Below are 19,090 nucleotides of genomic sequence, written 5' to 3'. Positions count from 1 at the left end.
ACCGAATTGGCAATTTCGATCAAAGTATGAAAACCTTTGTGGTGGTCTGTGACTGCCGATACATTGGAGCCCTCAGAGGCAGTTGTGGTGTTGCCCTGGGAGATGTCTGAGGCATCTTCTCCGAGCAGAGTCATCACATTACAGTCCTGTAGCAGGAGATTAGATCAGATCAACATTTGCATTGTAGCACATCAATATGTTTATCCCTTCTTCTACTGCTGTGGCAGACTATTGGCATCAATAAGAAATAAGAGATGTTAGTGCTATACATGCTGTGAAACATAGAAATGATGTACATGGTCTATACCTGTTGGTACAGTAAATCAAACAAATCACCTACACAGATTAAGAATGCCACAATTAGTATCACTTCTCCAAGACCTGCAGTGTCTTTGATGCATGTAACCACAGTAACCGCAAACATTTTACTTTTGAGGAAGGTGATAATACAGCCCCTCAAATCTGGGATTGTTCATAGATCCTGGAGCACCTTCAGCAGTAGGTATTGTGTCCCTTTTCTGCATTTATTAATTACCCAATACATTTCTATTTATAGACAATGTTTCTCTGAAGCAGTAAAATCAACTAAAGTAAAACCACACAAGTTCCATGAGTATGAGAGAAATGAGCTCACATCATCAGTTGACATGCGCAATGTCTTCTCTTTGATTCGCCGCTCCTTTTCCTCTTCCTCTGGGGTCAGTTTCCTCACGTCTGTGAACATCTTGGGCTTCAGGTCCATGCCTGGCCACTGTTTGCCGCTGATGCTGTTGAAGAGCACATCCAGCGCTCGTGGCAACAGTCCAGCATCATGAGGCTTGCCTTCAAACACACACGAGCACTCCAAGTGAACACACGATTATGTATCACTCACTGACATTAAATACTGTAAATCGTATATGTATTTAGTGTTCCCCGTAGGCGCATTTAGGAGGGCGCAGCGCCCTGCCCTTTGCCTTTGGCGCCCTGCCCTTTTTATCTTGCGCCCTGCCCTTTTTATATTGCGCCCTGCCCTTTTTCGCCTCAATCGCAGTCGTTTACTATGACGACTGTGTATTTTGAAGATCTGAAATGCTTTTTTTCAAATTCTACTCTTAAAATACCAACGGAGAAGAGTAAAAACGAACTTTAGAATTGAAATTATAAGACAATTTGACTTATTATACATTTCGTTTGTTGTTTTTTTCAATAATCCTCACCAGCATAACCCTTGGAGGCTATGAAGTGCCCTTTTCCATGAATTTACCCTGCCCTTCCTGAACCCTAGGGGGAACACTATGTATTGACAGGATGCAATTTTCGAGGAAAGTTTACAAAAGACCTGTTAGCGCAGTTGTTTTTTCTTGCATTTCAAACACTTGACTAATGGTATCCATCACAAAGTTTTCACAACCAATGGACATGAAACAATCAAAGCTAGCCACCATAATTGACTCATGGTTACTAAAACAGAGAAAGAGGTGGGATTATACTCATGTCAACGTGACAACACCTGTCCCGTATGCAGGATCAATGAATTAAGGAGTGTATACTATAGTATTTCCGATAATTAAACATAGAAATCATAAGATAGTGTTCGTTGTTCAGGGATTGGGAAAGAGGACTTTATCGATGGGACATTTTCAGGATTATTTGCAATTTTCTGAATTTAGAATGGGCCACTGCAAAAAATAAAACACTTCAAAGTTTTAATGGGCCATTTTTCATTCTAATGTGCAAAATGGCCCATGGCCCCTGCCTTTCCCAATCCATGGTTGATTATTTATTGCATGGTAGTACTTGAGTTTTTGTCATGACTCGACCAAGAATATTTTGCATGACATGATTAGTATCGCATGATCTTTTTTCATGTTATGCGAAAAAAATTAATCCCACACAAAAATAACTATGAGTATAGTACTCTGGCACTACACAAAACATGATAAACATGCCCAAATTGAGGTCTGAGTGCTCATTCATAGTTTTGGGAATCGGAAACCAAATCCACCCTCAATTATAGGAGGACTTGTGGTGAATGATTATCGATGGTAATCACCAATTTTAAGGGTTTTCCTGTGGGTTTATTCTAATATATGATTTTAATAACAAATAAGATCATGCAACGAAATGCATGCACGCAACAGCAACTATTTATCAGTATATGTCATTACGTTTGCAAAAGATGACGTCATACATAGGTTACAGGAATACTTACGAAACTATGAATACAGTGCATATAGATTCACCCTGTTGAACGCATGAATATTCATGGATATTTGTCAAACTGAGCTCTGATGTTTAGTTACTTCATTTAAGTTTGCTATACTAAAACAATAAAATTCTGTTTTGTTTTTACAACCGATAATTATTATTTTCAGGCAATATTTTTTATTTTCAGAACACCAGTAGCACTGAATCTGTAAATGTTTTAACCTTGTACAAAGACCAGGGGTTCAAAATTATTTTGAAAAGCCACCTGCCATAGGGCTAATTTAAGACTAATTTTCCACTTCCCTTGATTTTCATGACATAATGCGTGATGTTAATGTTTACTGGACTGTTTATCGAAGAGTGATAATTTCACTCTCTACTAGCTCTACTTTATTAGTATTGTGAACTTAAATAGCTTCATTATGAGCAGACATGAAATGAACTACTAAATTATTTGCAGTTTGGAACCATAAGTGAAAATTATCTAGCAGTCCACGCACAAGTAAGATACCATTATTTGATTGTCCAAAAGGACAACTGACTTGTCCCCGGCATCAGGCGATGGAATTTTTTAACCCCTGACAATGACCATCCAATCTAACATGATCTGAAGGAAGGATGTGTAGGTTCATGAGCTTGTTCATTCTTTTTCATAAGAAATCTTCCTTGTTGTACTTTTAATCATTTCCATGTCCATTTAAAAATTCTACGGCAGTTAAACATGTCAGCTTTCTGTAATAATTTGGCCTCATTGGCACCAATTCTTCTAATTAGGGTTAATGAGAATGAAAGGTGCATCAAATATACACAAAGTTTTCATTATTTGTGTCGCAAACTGATCTTATAAGTAGGTTTGGCCCAGATTAAAAGTATCATGCAGATTGGTATCATAAGAATAAATCCCAAATGGTGACTGATCAGGGTTTGCAAAATTCATTATTTTGCTGAAACAAGTGCACAAGGAAATATCAACAAAAACTGAATATTACATGCTGATTCTCAGACTTGAAGACTTATACTTGTGTTGACATTCTCTTGGACTTAGTCACAGCAGCAAAAGAAGCCAAAATCTTCCACTAAACAACAGGACCAGTAAGAGGACAATAATCAGTGGTCCTGTCTGTACTTCCCTGTCCAAAATACCATTTGTAGATTTAGGCCAGACCAATTTCATTTATTGTTTTATGGATCCGCCTGCCATATTTTTTCAAGAATCAGAAAAAAAATATTTTAAATTAATTTTCCCCGCTCAAAAAATAAACTCCTAATGTTTTCATTGGCTAAAACTGTAACCTCACAAGAACATACTTTTTAGGTTGTTTTTGACCCATATTCACTTCACAAATTGCCAAAAGTAAAATACTTTTGAGTACTTAGAAGGAATATTACTTTGATTGGAAATTTTATTTTTATTTATTCTCCGGCCAGCCTTGAGGTTTTCAGAGGACAAATATCAGTAAAACAAGAAATAAAACTGGTCTGGCCTTACTTCCAATACTAAATTCACTGACCACCAGGACCACAGTAACCTTACTTTTAAATAGTTCTGGTGAAGCTTCATAATCCTGGGACTATCAGAAATCATGTAACATTGCAGAGATAAAGCCTTTTAAGTGATCCTTGGGAATGTTGAAGTTTTCTTGAATTTTCATTTGAGAACTAGTGCCACAAACCTGCTTCATGACAGTTCTTTTTAGTGACGCTACTGTTGACCAAATTTCAGGAAAGATCATTGTGACATGACAGTAATGATGCCCTTATATCCTTGTTTAGTGAGTGAGTGAGTGAGTGAGTGAGTGAGTGAGTGAGTGAGTGAGTGAAAGTTTTATGACACACTGAGCAATATTCCAGCTATATGGCAGCAATCCAAGTCAGCAATCCTGATCACTCCATCTTGTTGGTTGCCTCTTAAAACAAGCATGGGTTACTGAAGATCAGTTCTAACCCGGATCTTCACAGGCCTCCTTGTTTAGTAGTGAATGTGAGATGTGATCATGAGACAGGACCAAAACTCCTTCCTTAATTTCAAACACAATAAATGCAAGTGCTCTTCAGCAACATATCCTACCTTGTATTGTGTATGTCTTGCCCGAGCTGGTGACACCATAGGTGAAAACAAGGCAGTTCTGGCCGTCAATAAAGTCTCTGGCCAGCCCAAGCATGGTTTCATCAAAGAATTCCTTCTGGGTTGTATCCTGGTTAAAGATCTTGGAAAAAGTGAACTTGTAATTGGTCTTCCCCAGCCCATGTGTATAGTTCTTGAAGGTGTGTGAATCTTTCGGTGCATATGCTACCACAGAATTCTCAGATTCCATCTTCAGACATTTCTGGAATATGAAAAAAGAAGTCCATCAGCCAATTTCTAATCCTTTGGAAAAAGAGATAACAAACATTTATAATATAACATTGAATGTGGACATTTGTTAGACAAACTTTGCATGACATTCCACGAAGTACAAAGCTCTAAACATACTGGTAGGGATGGTGGGGTAGCCTTGAGGTTAAAGCATTCCCTCATCATGCTGAGGACCTGGGTTCGATCCCCTACATGGGCACAATGTGGGAAGCCCGTCTAATTTTGTCCCCCTCTATGATAATGCTAAAATGGTGTAAAAATGAACTCACCAACTAAACCAACTCACCTGTTCAAAACTATGACAATAGTGATCAGTTATTATAGATTACATTTACGACTTAGTGGTGCCAATGGACATTTGATCCAAAACTGACTGCAGACTTGTACAATTTGTAGTCAAATATTTGTCTCTGAATAAATCACTACCATGGTCTGGAACTTTGAAAAATGCAAATACCAGTCAAATCCTGATTAGTCGAATCGCTGGGGACCAAGTTATAAATTCGACCTATCGATGTATTTGAGACATAGATATGTCTCTGAGAGTAGAAAAGAAAGATGATTCAGCAAATAGTCCCAAAATATAGCGCAACAAAAAATTAGGTGACACAGGCAATGAAAACAAATAGTATATAGATATGAACTCATTTGAATACTAGCACAGTGAAATACAAAATACTCATACCTCTTAAACTCCATGAACAAAATCTATCAGCAATCGACAGATATACAAGGTACTAACCTTTTGAACTCAGCTGCGCTGGTTTGTTAACTGGATCAGTTAGCTACAACTACTTCTCATTGACTGACTTTGGCTTATGCATACAAGAGTGCTGTTGTTTGAATCTCAAAAGACCAAATTTCCTTCTTGAGTCATTGTGTGTATTTATGTAATGAATTCGTGTAACCGGAAATCAAATGATGATTACTGTAACAGGGAATAGTAGGGATGCATAATATTCGAGACGCGGGATTCGACTGTATGCCGTAACCGCGGTAACTCGCCTGATCTTCGTCTCTGTCTTTTTCTTCCTCTGAGAATGGACGGACTCGTAAGTAGACTTTCATGTGGTCTGAGGCAGGGTCTGCAGACACTGTCTGACTTTTGGAAAAAGTATCCAACAGGTTCTTTTTGGCATCTTCAAAAATAATGTCCGATTCTCTTGTTGTTTCACCAACATTTTCTGGAGGACCCATGATCTCTGAAAACAGCCTTTTCTTCCCAGCCATCTTGGTGCCTAAAACAATATATTTCCTTAGCCATGATAAAATCCTACAAACTTTACCATGAGAAACACTAAGGATGATAAATGTCACATGTAAAATGTCTACTTCACCACATTGTCTATTTTGAATTTGTCTTCCCTGGCTTTCATCATAAGGTAATGTTTTGTTTGTGGGTGATGAAACATACAAGTCATGATAATATATGGTCACAGTATATACCATGATGTACCAGTGTCCATGTTGATGCAGAAACCTGCATTTTTCATGCAAAAAAAACAAAATACATCCTCCCCACAACAAATAATATTTTGAAGCCATGTTTTGCAAGCATAGATTCTGTCTACTTAATTTTAAAATTTTAAAAAGTACCTTAAAACAGCAACATAAAAAAAAATTATAAATTTTGAAATGATTCAGGATTGCAATGAATATTTCATGCACAAAAGATCTGGACTACATATTACTATTTTCGTTCCTGCACACTCGTACAAAACCTACCGCGAACACAGTGTACAGATTCACACAAGAAAAATCACATATAATAAATAATATGACTATTTCAGAGCAGTTTCCAGTGGATTGTTAATCATAATAATTTTTAAAATTCGGAAACTTATTAGCCTTCTTTCTAAAGCAATTAATCCTTGTAGCATATCATGTCAAATACACTGTACCAAAAGCTAAATAGTCATAGCAACCTCATTCATTCAAAAGCAGCAATCATCTCATCTGCAGCAATATGTCATTTTAAGAAATGAATTAAAACATGCAAAATGTTGAAACCTGTTTGATTGAACACATAGACAGAGACAATGTGACATCACTCCTAATCCATCAACCAACAACAACCAACAGTAATCATGGGCAGGAGAGAGCTGTAATATCTTGTAGACAATGTAAGATTAGATGCCGTTATCATGAACATTAGCAACAAGAACGATGATTAGAATCTGTCGTGTTTTTACTTGACACAGCACTTTGCCTCAAGGGGAATTACCCAAAAAGGTAACATGAATTATTTGTGGTCTACCAGTTTATTCTAAAGTGGAAATTTCAAAACTTAGAGCTTAAATAAATGTCTCCTCTGTCAGTGTCTGTAATCTATAGTTTGTTCTGTATTTGAGGGTCTCTCAGACTTGTGCTCTTAATTTTCAGAGGTCCTGGACAACAAAATGGGGCTTCCAGACATTTAAATATTATTACTAATGCAGTTATTGTATTGTGTTACAAATAATGTGTTTCATGATCATCACATATATTATTGCTGTAATTAAACTGCAAATGACACCATATCGCATCTTGTAACAAACTCAGCGATAAGCTATTAAATTTCACAAAAAGTATTTAGACGTTTTAAGCGTCCCGTGGATGAGCTAATAAAGTCTGTTGTGTTCATTCTCAATTTATATGCGTATAAGACACAGGAATTCGCGTCCTGTAAATCCCTGTATGTGAATCTCAATCAATCTAGAAACAGTCATTCAACATGTTCAAGTTTTGCTGATTTGACAAACTGCACTTGTAATATGTCCAGGGATGGACATTAGCATCAGACTGAAAGAGTGCAGTCAGTATGAAAAAAATCACAAAGACCAGACAAGTTTCTTACAACCCCAGGATAGGTAGATTCTAATATTTATCTGAGTATAACAAACCAAAAGCAGCTTTGGATAAGAATTGAACAACTGACTTGGATAATGCTTTCAAAACATCCTGTAATCAAACCCCATGAGCCAACCTCATTGTTCAAGGGAGTGCCCCTGTTATCAATATCATTTGTTACTTTGCTGTTAACATCTGAGTATAAGTAATATGGGGTTATTTTAGCTATACAAATGCGATAACCATACAACGTGAAAATCACTAAACTGATAAATGTTCTTTTTGCACCTGCGAAAAAACGCACTGAATATGTTGAATGACGGGGAAAAAATATGAAAAGCAAAAGTCAACAAGTCAAAGGTCTAAAATTTCACACTATGACAGAGTTTAGTAAGTTTCATAATTAATGTGATTTTTTAATTCTTAATTCTTGGTTTCATAATGTCTATAAATAAATACAATCAGAAAGTTTGCTGAGCTGACTGAATTTGGACAAAGTGCTGTCAGCAGTAGCATTGTCACTGTTTTCACATGGGGAATTGCAACAAAGAGACCAACATTACTGTACCGACGGAAACGAGTTTCAAGGGGGAAAAAACAAAACTAGTCAATGATAGCGATGCTGAAGCTTGCGTTCTACATCAATAACAAACATGAAAACATTCGAGTCGCCATACCTCGATTCATACACGTCACATGAATATAAATCCACACAACAGCCTCCATCGACTGTTGACAAATTGGGCCGAAAAGCAGCTACAATTTTACATTATCCCATCGTTTGGTTTTCTGTATCAGAATTATCTGAGTAAATTTACCTCTTTTTAGAAATCCAACAGTCAAACTTGAGAAAACATGTTGGCTTGATCACACACCAACTTCGCGCTTAGGCTTTTGAAATGGACCAATCACAGGATCAAAATATTGCAAGGGAGGTAATTCTCAGAAAGTGCTCTGGAAGATAACCGCTAAATGTGACATGGACAGTACAAGTTGGGCCTGCTCATGCAGTCATCTTGTAAAAAACCCCATCTACTTCTGTTAAACATAGATTTAGTTCACATTATGTATTTACATGCTCTTGATGATAGCAGGAAATTCTGTGCGGCAATTTATTTCGCAAGGAGGTAGAGAATGGGGCAACGGCTGCAGTTCCCTGGTTAGTACAAGTACAAGGCGAAGTAATAGTTCGACCGAGTTGCATAGGCGGATCCCAAGGGTGTATCGTGGTGGCGTGTGTATTGAATGCTCTCTCTCTCTCTCTCTCTCTCTCTCTCTCTCTCTCTCTCTCTCTCTCTCTCTCTCTCTCTCTCTCTCTCTCTCTCTCTCTCTCTCTCTCTCTCTCTCTCTCTCTCTCTCTCTCTCTCTCTCTCTCTCTCTCTCTCTCTCTCTCTCTCTCTCTCTCTCTCGATCGATCGATCGATCGATCGACCCTGCCCCCGAGTCGTATTATTAAATTTACACCGATCCCGTGTTTCATTACTCGTATCTCTTTGTACGATATTTGTTATGACGTGCACTGAAGTATTTCAGCTATATGTGAGAGGAAATCGTACCCGCCTTAGCGTGACGAATGAAAGCTGTTCCGCTAATGAACGCAAGGCTCTACATTGAAGCTACTTAATTCATCAAAAGATTCACTGTGTCAACCAGAATGTTGTAGTGAGGAACTTTGAATAAAGACTCAGGGGCGGTGGGGTGTTTAGAGCGTATTATAAACCTCATTACTATGCAATTCTACTGAAATGAAAATAAATGTGAGAACTATTTCGTTTGTTATTTGCTGGTATGTCGTATTCCACTAGTAAGTTCCGATGGCCAAACCAGCTATTGCCAGTCGAGGCAGGACGTCCGTAAGACCGGCAGAGCACGGAGCGAAATATTTATATGTCCATTTTGCATTGTACCCGTTGTGGAGCCAGGATACCTCTTCTGCTGGAAATGTGACTTCAATAATAATCTTCGTCGAAAATTACTTCCTATACATGCATTTTCTTTCTTTCACAGCTATTTGTGAGTGGGTGAGTTTAGTTTTACTCAGCAGTATTCCAGCCATATAGCGACGGTCTGTAAATAATCGAGTCTGGACTAGACAATCCAGTGATCAACAGCATGAGCATCGATCTGCACAAATGGGAACCAAGTTAGCAAGCCAGACCACCCGATCTCGTTAGTCGCCTCTTACGACAAACAGAGTCGCCTTTTATGGCAAGCATGGGTTGCTGAAGAACTACTCTACCCCGGACCTTCACGGGTCCCCAACTATTTCAAAGTTTGTAACATTTATGTCACGACGTAATACTCCTCTTTTTAACAATTTTGCTAAATTTGTGTTTCTAGCTTTCAAGATCCGCGAAGATCCGGATTTGAATTGCTCTTCACCAAACCATGCTTGTCGGAAGAGGCGACTGATGGAACCGGGTGGTCAGACTCGCTGACCTTGTCATCTTTGTGAAGATGCTCATGCTGTTTATCACTGGATTGTTTTGTTCAGACTTGACTATTTTCAGACCGTGGCCGTATAACTGGAATATTGCTGAGTGAGGCGTAAAACTAAACTAAACTTAATTACTAACTCATTCACGAAACACTAGTGCCGTAATTAACAAATAAGTGTCATTTTCTTCATCAACGAGTCATGTATATTATACCGGGTCCGTTGACCCCTCACTGTAATAAACATAGCTCCAGACAATCTACATTGACGAAAATATATCTAATATATATCCTTTTACGACAAGCAGGGGTTACTGAAGACCGATTCTAACCCGGATCTTCAAGAACGCTTTAACCACTGAGCTATCGCAAATGCGATACCATGGCAAGTAAATGAGGCTGACCACCCTTATACCGCTACACATCTCTCACCACAAGATCAGTTCTAGGCCGGATCTTCACGAGTTTCCGCGCCATGGGTCTAGTTTTATGCCGCTTTTAGATATATTCCACCAATATCACGGCGGGGGATAACAGAAATGGGTTTCACACATTCTACCCATATGGGAATTCCACCTCGGGTCGGTGAAGGGCGAACACTTTAACTACTAGACTACCCACTGACCCCATGACGCAGTCAGTCAGTTCCATCATTGTGTGTGAGCGTGCTTGCACGTATCAGTACGGGGTGTTTAAGCTACATTACTACATTACCCGGAAACTGCCGGGTACACTCATTTCTTAATCGGGAAAAATTAGGGATTTTCAAACCAATGGTATCCCAAATTAAGCTGACATAAAAAGCGGTGTGAAAGTAAACTCACTCACAGTTATGGGTTTGTGTAAAAATGACATAAAATATTCTAGAAAAATATATTTATTATTCATTGAGCGGATAATATTTAGGGGGTCAGAAAAGGACAACCGAACACACAGTGCAATTTAGGAGTGAACTTACATCTAATGTTTCGGTCTACTGGGGATAAATAAAGAGTAGACTGCTGGATCCGATAAAGTAGCAATCAAACGAGACACAATTCAGAGGCCAAATGTCTAATGAAATACAAATACTGATAAATGTTTCAAGTCCTCCATATTCACCCAATTCAAATGATAGCGATTCAGTGACCCTTTCAAGACTGAGACAGCTTCATTAATGTAGATCTAATTGCTTATCATCAGATAAATGTGGATTTCGGTGAAAAGATACAGACATAGTTGTCTTGAAAATAATGTTAGTAGTCAACTGATAACCAGTATCTTTAGTCGTAGATGTTGTCCTTAGCAAATGTTGGGCAGTATAGCCCTAGGCTTGATTGGGAGGGAGCAAATGAGACTCTAAGCTACAGAACTAAATTTTAAACTAAATAAACTTTTACTTCTACTAGAGGGAGCTAAATAATATAGCCGGTATGTTTGAAGATATAACAAGTATTTGCTTCATATCGCAGCATGTACTGGGCTCAAACAATGTGTGCATGGTGAGATTTTATACAACCATACAACACACAGTGTGTTATTTCCTGTGTAGATTCAAGACCAGACATTCAAAACATATATTATTTTATACATTAAAATATAAAGAAATATCTTTTTCACTCATTGAATGAGCTACTGGTGTTAATGTCTTGAGAAATGTGATAAGCCTTTAAAGGTCATGACAGATGTAGCAGCTACGAAGATGTTCGCAGTAGCTTTCATTTTGAACCTGATCTAAAATGTTTACTTAGCCAAGACTTTTCACGTGATGTCAATACGCTTATAGCTATACGTATCCCATAGTGAGGAATGTATCATGATACATATAGTATTGCTGCATCGGATGTTCTGCTTCAGTATGCTTCCGGCAGGTTCAAGACGCATGGTTTATTGCCGCATGATGCTGTAGCCAGCGTGGAGGAAATCAAGCTTCTCAACGGGGCCCTGCAACAACAGACATTCAGATTAATAATGATCCGGAACGAACATTCACTGTTGTCACTGTAATATGACAGAATGGCTTGATTAATAACAAGCCGTGACAGAATAACTCGGGTAATATGACAGAATGGCGTGATTAATGACACATGACAGAATGGAGTGATCCTTAACATGCCATGAACGGTAATATGACAGAAAGGAATCATCCTTAACTTGCCATGAAAGGTAATATGACAGAATGGCGTGATCCTTAACATGCCATGAAAGGTAATATGACAGAATGGCGTGATCCTCAACATGCCATGACAGAATATAACTCTGGCAATATGACAGAATGACTGACCCTTTACTTTGAATGATAGACAAATTTTCTGTAATATGATGACAGCATCGCGTGATGGTAACAAGCCAGGACATAATTACTATGGTAGTAAGGAAAGAACCGGAGGGCCCTTAAAATTGAGTAATTTTCGTCCTCTCTCGATTTTAGCCAGCGGGACCAAGTTTGTCTTGTGATGAATACATTCATAAGACTTTCATTTTTGAATCATTTGAATTGAACCCTGTTGGATAGCCACATCATACTCCTCTTGGCTACCACTCTCTCTGAAAGTAAGAAAATCACGTACTCTTTGGGTGAAGTCGCTGCCTACAATTCATCTTACGAACATGAAATAATCGAGTCTGGACCAGACAACCCAGTGATCAACAGCATGAACATCAATCTACTGAAGAAGTCAGAGAGATAGAAAGTAGGAGTTTGAAGCACCCGCAAAATCACAAGGAACTTTGGGAACGTACCTCTTCACAATAATCTGGGGGCTGGAAGACGGAAGGATCCTTGATACCGGCTGTCAGGTCGTTGAAGCCCACATTTGAGAAGAAAGTGACTACAGAGGAAAGGTTGTTAGTTACACTCGGTGTTGACCTTGAGTCATGTAATACACGCAAAGTCAATAAATTCAAACATTAAACATTCCACGGCCATACTTGTACACACATGGTTGTGCATGAAAATGAGTGTTGTTTCTATTTTAAAAATAAACATGGATTCCAATCATTTTGTCCGCTTTTATTTATGAATCAAAGGTTTATACCGTAAGTATGATGCACATGTTGAAACCTATCCTTGCAAAAGTACACGTGGTGTTTTATTAAATTCTTTGTGCATACAAGAATTCGTTGCTATTTTTATTCAGACTCGACTTACGTCCGCTCCTAGTCCCCCACATGTTCTCCACCACGGGAACACACCCATCTTGGGTGACGGTCACAACGGTAGTCACATCATCACCATTCTTCCTAGACTTCACTTGGTACCCCTGCACATCCAGCCTATTGTCACCCACACCGAAAGCATAAGGGCCCTGGTCTTCAGCATTGTCTGAAACAAAATGAATGTGAATACACCTAAATATGTAAAGAGAAACCTTTAGACGGACTGGACATTGCTGACGTTATAAACAACAATAAAAAATTGCGAGAAAATATAATAAAACTGATAAACCGGCCTTGTCATCCATATCTTGACCATGTTGAACACCAGTGGTTGCGAGAGTCCATTATACTATATGCTTAACGCTCTTGCAGAGGGTCTGTGAACATGTGGAGTCAAGAGTAGGGAAACCAATGTTTATTACAATGATCTGATACCTTCTGTGCCTTGCTCAATATTATCAAGGGTTGTCATACCTATTGCTGAATGGTACTGGTACTGCTACTGAGCTCAGACATCTTCATTGACATAGACGTTTTTAGAATTTGGCCAAGGACCATGCTAACACCTATGTTCCGAAACGAGCATATTTTAATTAATAAATAAATAAATAAATAAATAAATAAATAAATAAATAAATAAATAAATAAATAAATAAATAAATAAATAAATAAATAAATAAATAAATAAATAAATGCTTCATTGCTTCATTTTCACAAACTGGAGAAATCTAGACTTGCCACACATTCTAGACTTGCAAGGACTTTGTTGGATAAATACTGAACAACAAACGGGGCGCAAGTTTTAAAAAATGAAATCTGTTAAAAGTAAACGTTCGTTACAAGTTTCGAAAAAGGGAAATACTAATAAAAGTAAGCGGTCATGTTGATGCCTTCTATTTCAAAACTATGACAAAAAAATAAGAAAAAACAAAGTTACATTTCTTTTGTTGTTCTGTATGTTTGTTTCAGGGGATGTATTACATGGATACAGACGGGCCTAGAACTAGCTCAGGGACATCTTTTCCGCGTATTTCCCAGTGACCACGGGAACCAATGGCCCCAAACCACATGGCGATACACACATCATTCTACACTGACCTGGAACACACGCTCGTTGGAACTGGCCTCCCAGCTGGAAGGATGAGCAGATCCTCTGTGCAGGGAGGATGTAGTACCCCCGACCCTAGAAAAAACGCATGAAGGCTTGCAGATGTGAGTGAAAGTGAGAGTTGGTTATCGCCTTGCCACGTGGCACTATTGTTTCAGTAAGGTGATGCCTTGAGCTAAATGAAAAGTAAGCCGAAGAGATAACATCTGCCTTTTGCAGTTCATGTTCCAAAGTGCGATGGTAACAGTCATCTGAAATCATTATCATTTCCCTTGATCCTGGCACAACTAAGGGACGTAAGTCGTTGGTTTGTTATTTAATCCCGCACTGAGCAATATTCAACCTATATGGCGGCGGGTTGTACAAAATTATGTCTGGACCACATACTCGACAGCATAAGCATCGATCTTCACAGTGGGGGCATGATGACATTTGTAAACCTAGCCAGCGAGCCTGACTACCCGATCCCATTTGTTGCCTCTTAGGTCAAGCGTGGGTTGCTGAACACCAATGCTAGCCCGGATCTTCATGAGTCAGGACGTAAGACGTTAACTTACCGGGCCGTAGGTGAATGTATTGTACTTACCCATCAATAGATGAAAACATAATGTCGTGTCAGGAAGACAGGTTGGTTTTCATATTTTCAAGTTAAAAAGGTGGTTGCTGGTGTGAATTTCATTTCTTAGTCGTTCTTTTTTAAGGAACTCTGAGATAAATACATACCCAATCCTGATCCTTGCATCAAGAATGTGAGTGACTGTTTTTCCTTGCGTCAGATTTCCGAAGATCAGGTGTTTAGAATTAGAATAAGAGGAATGAGGAACTCGACTGGCGTTAATAAATTAACAGGAAAGCTCATTACACAAAATCAGAACTTAGTTATCCCAGAGAGTTTGAGAAGTTAGCGTAGTTAGAATAAATGAACTGCAGCAGGTTGTTATTTCCAATGCGTCAGTTGAGTTATCTCCCTTACCGCTTTATAGTCGTTGATGGACTTGAATTTTACGACCTGACCGTTGTCCGTATAGTTCCCGTATGTGGCTACCTTCTGATCGGCTGCGTTATACGATACTTGGAGGCGGGTCTGCAAAGATGGGATCTGGATGTTAGCGCTTGTACAATCAAGGAGCGTCTTAATTTTGGCGCAAAAAGACGAAAAGCACCAGACGAAAGAATTGATTCGCAAGAGCACACACCGCTTTTAAGCAATGAAGTTTTTGAAAGGCATTTGGAAGCTGAAGGCACGTAAATACATGACACGTCTTATGGATAACAAATTCTATTTATTTTCCACACGACGTTTCAGAGATAATTCTCGTTCCTTCATTAGTTGAATACTGAGTCAATACAAGGAGTGGATATGTGCGTGTGTGTGTGTGTATACAGACACTCACATATGCGCGCGCGCACACACACAAACACACACACACACACATATGTATATAGGTGTACAAAAATATCAACATAATTACGAGAAAGTGCAAAGATATAACAATATAATTACGAAGCACAAAAAACCCCAAAGAACAAAAGACAATGTATTATGATGACAAAACCAAATGCGGGGGTTGGGTGTGTTGATAGGAGCGGAATGTACAAAGATAACAATATAATTATGATAATGTTTCCTTGTACATTTACACTTTATACAATGTTCCAGCAATATCACGGCGGGGGACACGAGAAATGGGGTTCACACATTGTTCCCATGTGGGAAATCGAACCCGGTTCTCGGCGTGACGAACGAACCCTTTAACCACTAGGCTATCCCGGCGCCCAAGACTGAAATACACTATCGGGGTAATTTTGTTCGTTTCGGGGAGTATCGCGAGAAATACAAAACTTTCCTAAACACCCCAAAAGATAACAAGAGTCATCAGAAGACGACAAATCCCTGTTGTCTCAACAAATCATCCGACAGTTACTTTAAGTCCAACGTGATCTTTTTTATCGATGACCAAACTGTTTACATGGAAATAATGAAAAATATACATGCCAATAATCTGTAAATAGCAAAAGGTACCACCTCAAGATTTGCTTGATATATCGGCCAAGTCTTGCAACAAGATATTAAAAGGTTTCCGAGTTGTTCAAATCGTTCACATGGAAACCGAGAAAAATAAAAAGAAAAGCCGAAAAAAACGCAAATAGCGAAAGACATCATTTTCGAATCTGTCTCATGTATCTAATGAATTTGGTTGATAAATACTAAAGGGTTTCGAGTTGCGCATCGAGTTGCGCACCCCTCCCTTTGAGACTAAGTTAAGACGCTACTGTGGAGGTTCAGGCGCACGAGGCCCTCTTGAAGATAACTCATACAATGTAATTGTAAATTCCCTTCTCATGTAAACCTGAAGTGTGTTTTTTAAACTAAATAATAGATATGGCTTCTTTTCCCGCATTAACCGTATTTCAGGTTTTTGTTTGCTCCCGGTTCTACTTTTTGTAGATAAGACCTATCTTCCCGGTTCTACTTTTTGTAGGTAAGACCTATTTCCCGGTTCTATTTTTCGTAGGTAAGACCTATTTCCCGGTTCTACTTTTTGTAGGTAAGACCTTTCTTCCCGGTTCTAAGTCTTGTAAGACCTATTTCCCGGTTCTACGTTTTGTAAGTAAGACCTATTTCCCGGTTCTACGTTTTATAAGTAAGACCTTTTCCAAGGTTTTACTTTTCCCAAACTCTATATCATCAACAACGTTCAAATTCAGATGATCTTTGAGTGTTTGAAATCAGCTGAAATATATCGTCAATAATCAAATGGTTTCCCTAGCAAGAATAGAACCGCATTTGCCAGGTTCCAAACCAGACACTCTACCTCACGGCTACCGAGTCGACAAAGATGTCCTCGACTATCGGGTGGAGAGAAGTAAGACCTCGACCATCGAGTGGAGAGGAGTAAGACCTCGACCATCGGGTGGAGAGAAGTAAGACCTCGACCATTGGGTGGACAGAAGTAAGACCTCGAGCGCTATGCGCTTACTTCTCCTCACCCCACGGCCTCGAGTCTTATTTTCCCAGCCAAAACCGAGGAGTCTTGCATTATCCCACTCAGAAAAGTCACTGAAAATGATGGAATCAGACCTGTTTCATTGATTTAAAGTGGTCAGAATGCGCACGGGGCTGAGGGTAGCCTTATGGTTAAAGCGTACATATTGTGCCCATAAGTAGGAATCGAACCCGGGTCCTCGGCGTGACGAGCGGACGCCCCATCGACGTTGCAATAAAGAACATGACAAGAAACGTAACAATAATGAACAACTCACGGTTTTAAATGCCGGTTTTCCAGCCAAGAGGGATCCTCTTCTCTGAGCGAATTCACCATAAGTGAACTGATAGCCCTCCCATTTGTCTGGGGAACAGCAGATGCTACCAAGGGCAACGCTGGCAAAACAGGCCACTAAAACTGCTTGGAGAATCATGGCAAAAATTAGCTTCTGAAGAGGTTGATGGTTCTGGTCTGAGCCGATCGGGAGTTGTGACACTCCGACCAAACATGGGGCCGGCTTTTATTGATCGTCCACCCGGGTGTGTTCGTTTCTGATTGGCCGTATTTTTCCATTTTTCTAAGGGACTCACGCCCTCAGAAACGATTCACTGAACCCATCTCCGTATCAACCGAGCGTGGAGTGACATGGAACGATTTCAAAAGGGCATATCACTACGGATTATGCTTAACAACAAGGAGTTTATGTAACTCATATGGGGAGGGGGAGGGGGAGGGGAAGGGGGGTACTTATATAACTCGGAGGTGGAGGTAGTGTGGGGGGAGGTTGTATGTTTGTCAGTTTGGGTAAAAAGGGTAGGGTTGCGGGTGAGAAGAAGTAGACAGCCCTTTGAATTTCAGCTCAGCTCAGTCATGGGAAAATGTGAGGCATAATGTGAAACGTTCTTGTTTAGGGGCTAAAATATATAACGGGTTCAGAAAAGGGGCCTCAAAAATAGTCCAGTTAAGTTTCAAAAGTGAAATTTTAGTGATTACATTTTATGTGCACCATCATCTAGGATGGTTTAGTCTCCAATCGCCTACATCTCTATTCGTCTACGTCTCCAATCGCCAACAAAAACGAAGCTGAATAATTAGGATGAAAAAATGCACCCCATCTCTCATAATGAAACCACCTGACCAGGGTACTGGTGATCTTGATAGACTGCTACGAGAATATTTAGTGGACTGGGAAGATAAGTATATCCAACATGAATTCCATTATTTATTTCAATGAAAAACATTGGCGAATGAACGTTCCCCCTTTACAAATGGCCTAACATGCCAAAGTATAAGCAACTTTGTTTTCAAGTTGTTGTTTTTTATTTCCGAGAGATACATGGTAGCTTGGTCGCCGTGTGCAAAGACAAATTTACATGATTTGTATCTCACCTTTGACATGTATGGTGAAAGTTTGGTTTAACTTCTTTTCTGCTCGTAGTGTAAATATTCTTCTTATCTGTTAGGCAAATAATGTTTAGAGGGTTGTTATATTCCCCCTTAAACACAAATGATATTTTCATGTTAATTCAATTTGTCCTTCGCCCAATATCCCGAGCCATGAGACCAATTCGGGCCATGCAACCTTTACAAAACTACCGTCAAACAGTAAATGTCATACACACTCTCGTGTCTGTTTACACAATGGGCATAATGGTGATTCTTTATAGTAAGTCTTATGTAAATAGGTATTAGCTGTTAAAAGGTTTTTTAGAATTCTTGTATTGGAAATATTTACACTCTGTGCACATCTATTGGGCATTAAATGCACATATTAGAATCATTCTGCGGAAATCTTCCTAATATTTCTTCCCATTGAGGCATTAAATATATTATAACATCAATAAATAATTTCTCTTCTTTATTTGATCACAGACTATGAAGTGTCGTTTCAAGAGGCGAATAGAGAACATACCTCTGGGATGCCCACATGAAAATCGAATAAACAGGTGCTCGAAGATCCTAAACACCCTCCGTTGTCTGGTGAGCTGAAACTGGGGTACACTAACGATACCCTGATATGATCATGCACATCACGTTTTATGTCCA

General features: G+C 39.2%; 2 protein-coding genes across 2 annotated transcripts in view; both read right to left on the bottom strand.

The window, feature by feature from the left end:
- Positions 1–8,082, bottom strand: part of LOC137267958 (kinesin-like protein KIF20B) — a 57,537-nt gene extending 49,455 nt beyond the window's left edge. The window contains exons 1-5 of the mRNA XM_067802420.1: positions 8,053–8,082; positions 5,552–5,784; positions 4,259–4,517; positions 635–822; positions 35–146 (exon numbers count right to left, since the gene is read on the bottom strand). Coding sequence (XP_067658521.1) covers positions 35–146; positions 635–822; positions 4,259–4,517; positions 5,552–5,784; positions 8,053–8,062 — 802 coding nt within the window. The 5' untranslated portion in view covers positions 8,063–8,082. The remainder of the gene's footprint in view (positions 1–34; positions 147–634; positions 823–4,258; positions 4,518–5,551; positions 5,785–8,052) is intronic.
- A 2,593-nt stretch (positions 8,083–10,675) lies between these two features.
- Positions 10,676–17,585, bottom strand: LOC137267991 (ependymin-related protein 1-like). Its single transcript, XM_067802455.1, has 6 exons — positions 17,322–17,585; positions 15,031–15,141; positions 14,048–14,132; positions 12,942–13,115; positions 12,533–12,621; positions 10,676–11,734 (listed from the first exon to the last, which is right to left on the bottom strand). Exons 1-6 carry the CDS (start codon positions 17,475–17,477, stop codon positions 11,678–11,680), a joined length of 672 nt encoding a protein of 223 aa, XP_067658556.1. The 5' UTR covers positions 17,478–17,585; the 3' UTR covers positions 10,676–11,677.
- Positions 17,586–19,090: the final 1,505 nt, after the last annotated feature.

This window comes from Haliotis asinina, chromosome 16 (genome assembly GCF_037392515.1).
Source record: "Haliotis asinina isolate JCU_RB_2024 chromosome 16, JCU_Hal_asi_v2, whole genome shotgun sequence".
Classification (NCBI taxonomy): Eukaryota; Metazoa; Mollusca; class Gastropoda; order Lepetellida; family Haliotidae; genus Haliotis; species Haliotis asinina.
This window is presented reverse-complemented; position numbering and strand designations above follow the sequence as displayed.

Bases quoted from the DNA above. Each gene is read 5' to 3' on its own strand.
- LOC137267991 (XM_067802455.1), bottom strand. From the start codon at position 17,477: ATGATTCTCCAAGCAGTTTTAGTGGCCTGTTTTGCCAGCGTTGCCCTT. The intron at 15,142-17,321 runs GTGAGTTGTTCA...CCATCTTTGCAG, and splicing joins GAAAACCGGCATTTAAAACC to ACCCGCCTCCAAGTATCGTA. The intron at 12,622-12,941 runs GTAAGTCGAGTC...TTTCCTCTGTAG, and splicing joins GTGGGGGACTAGGAGCGGAC to TCACTTTCTTCTCAAATGTG.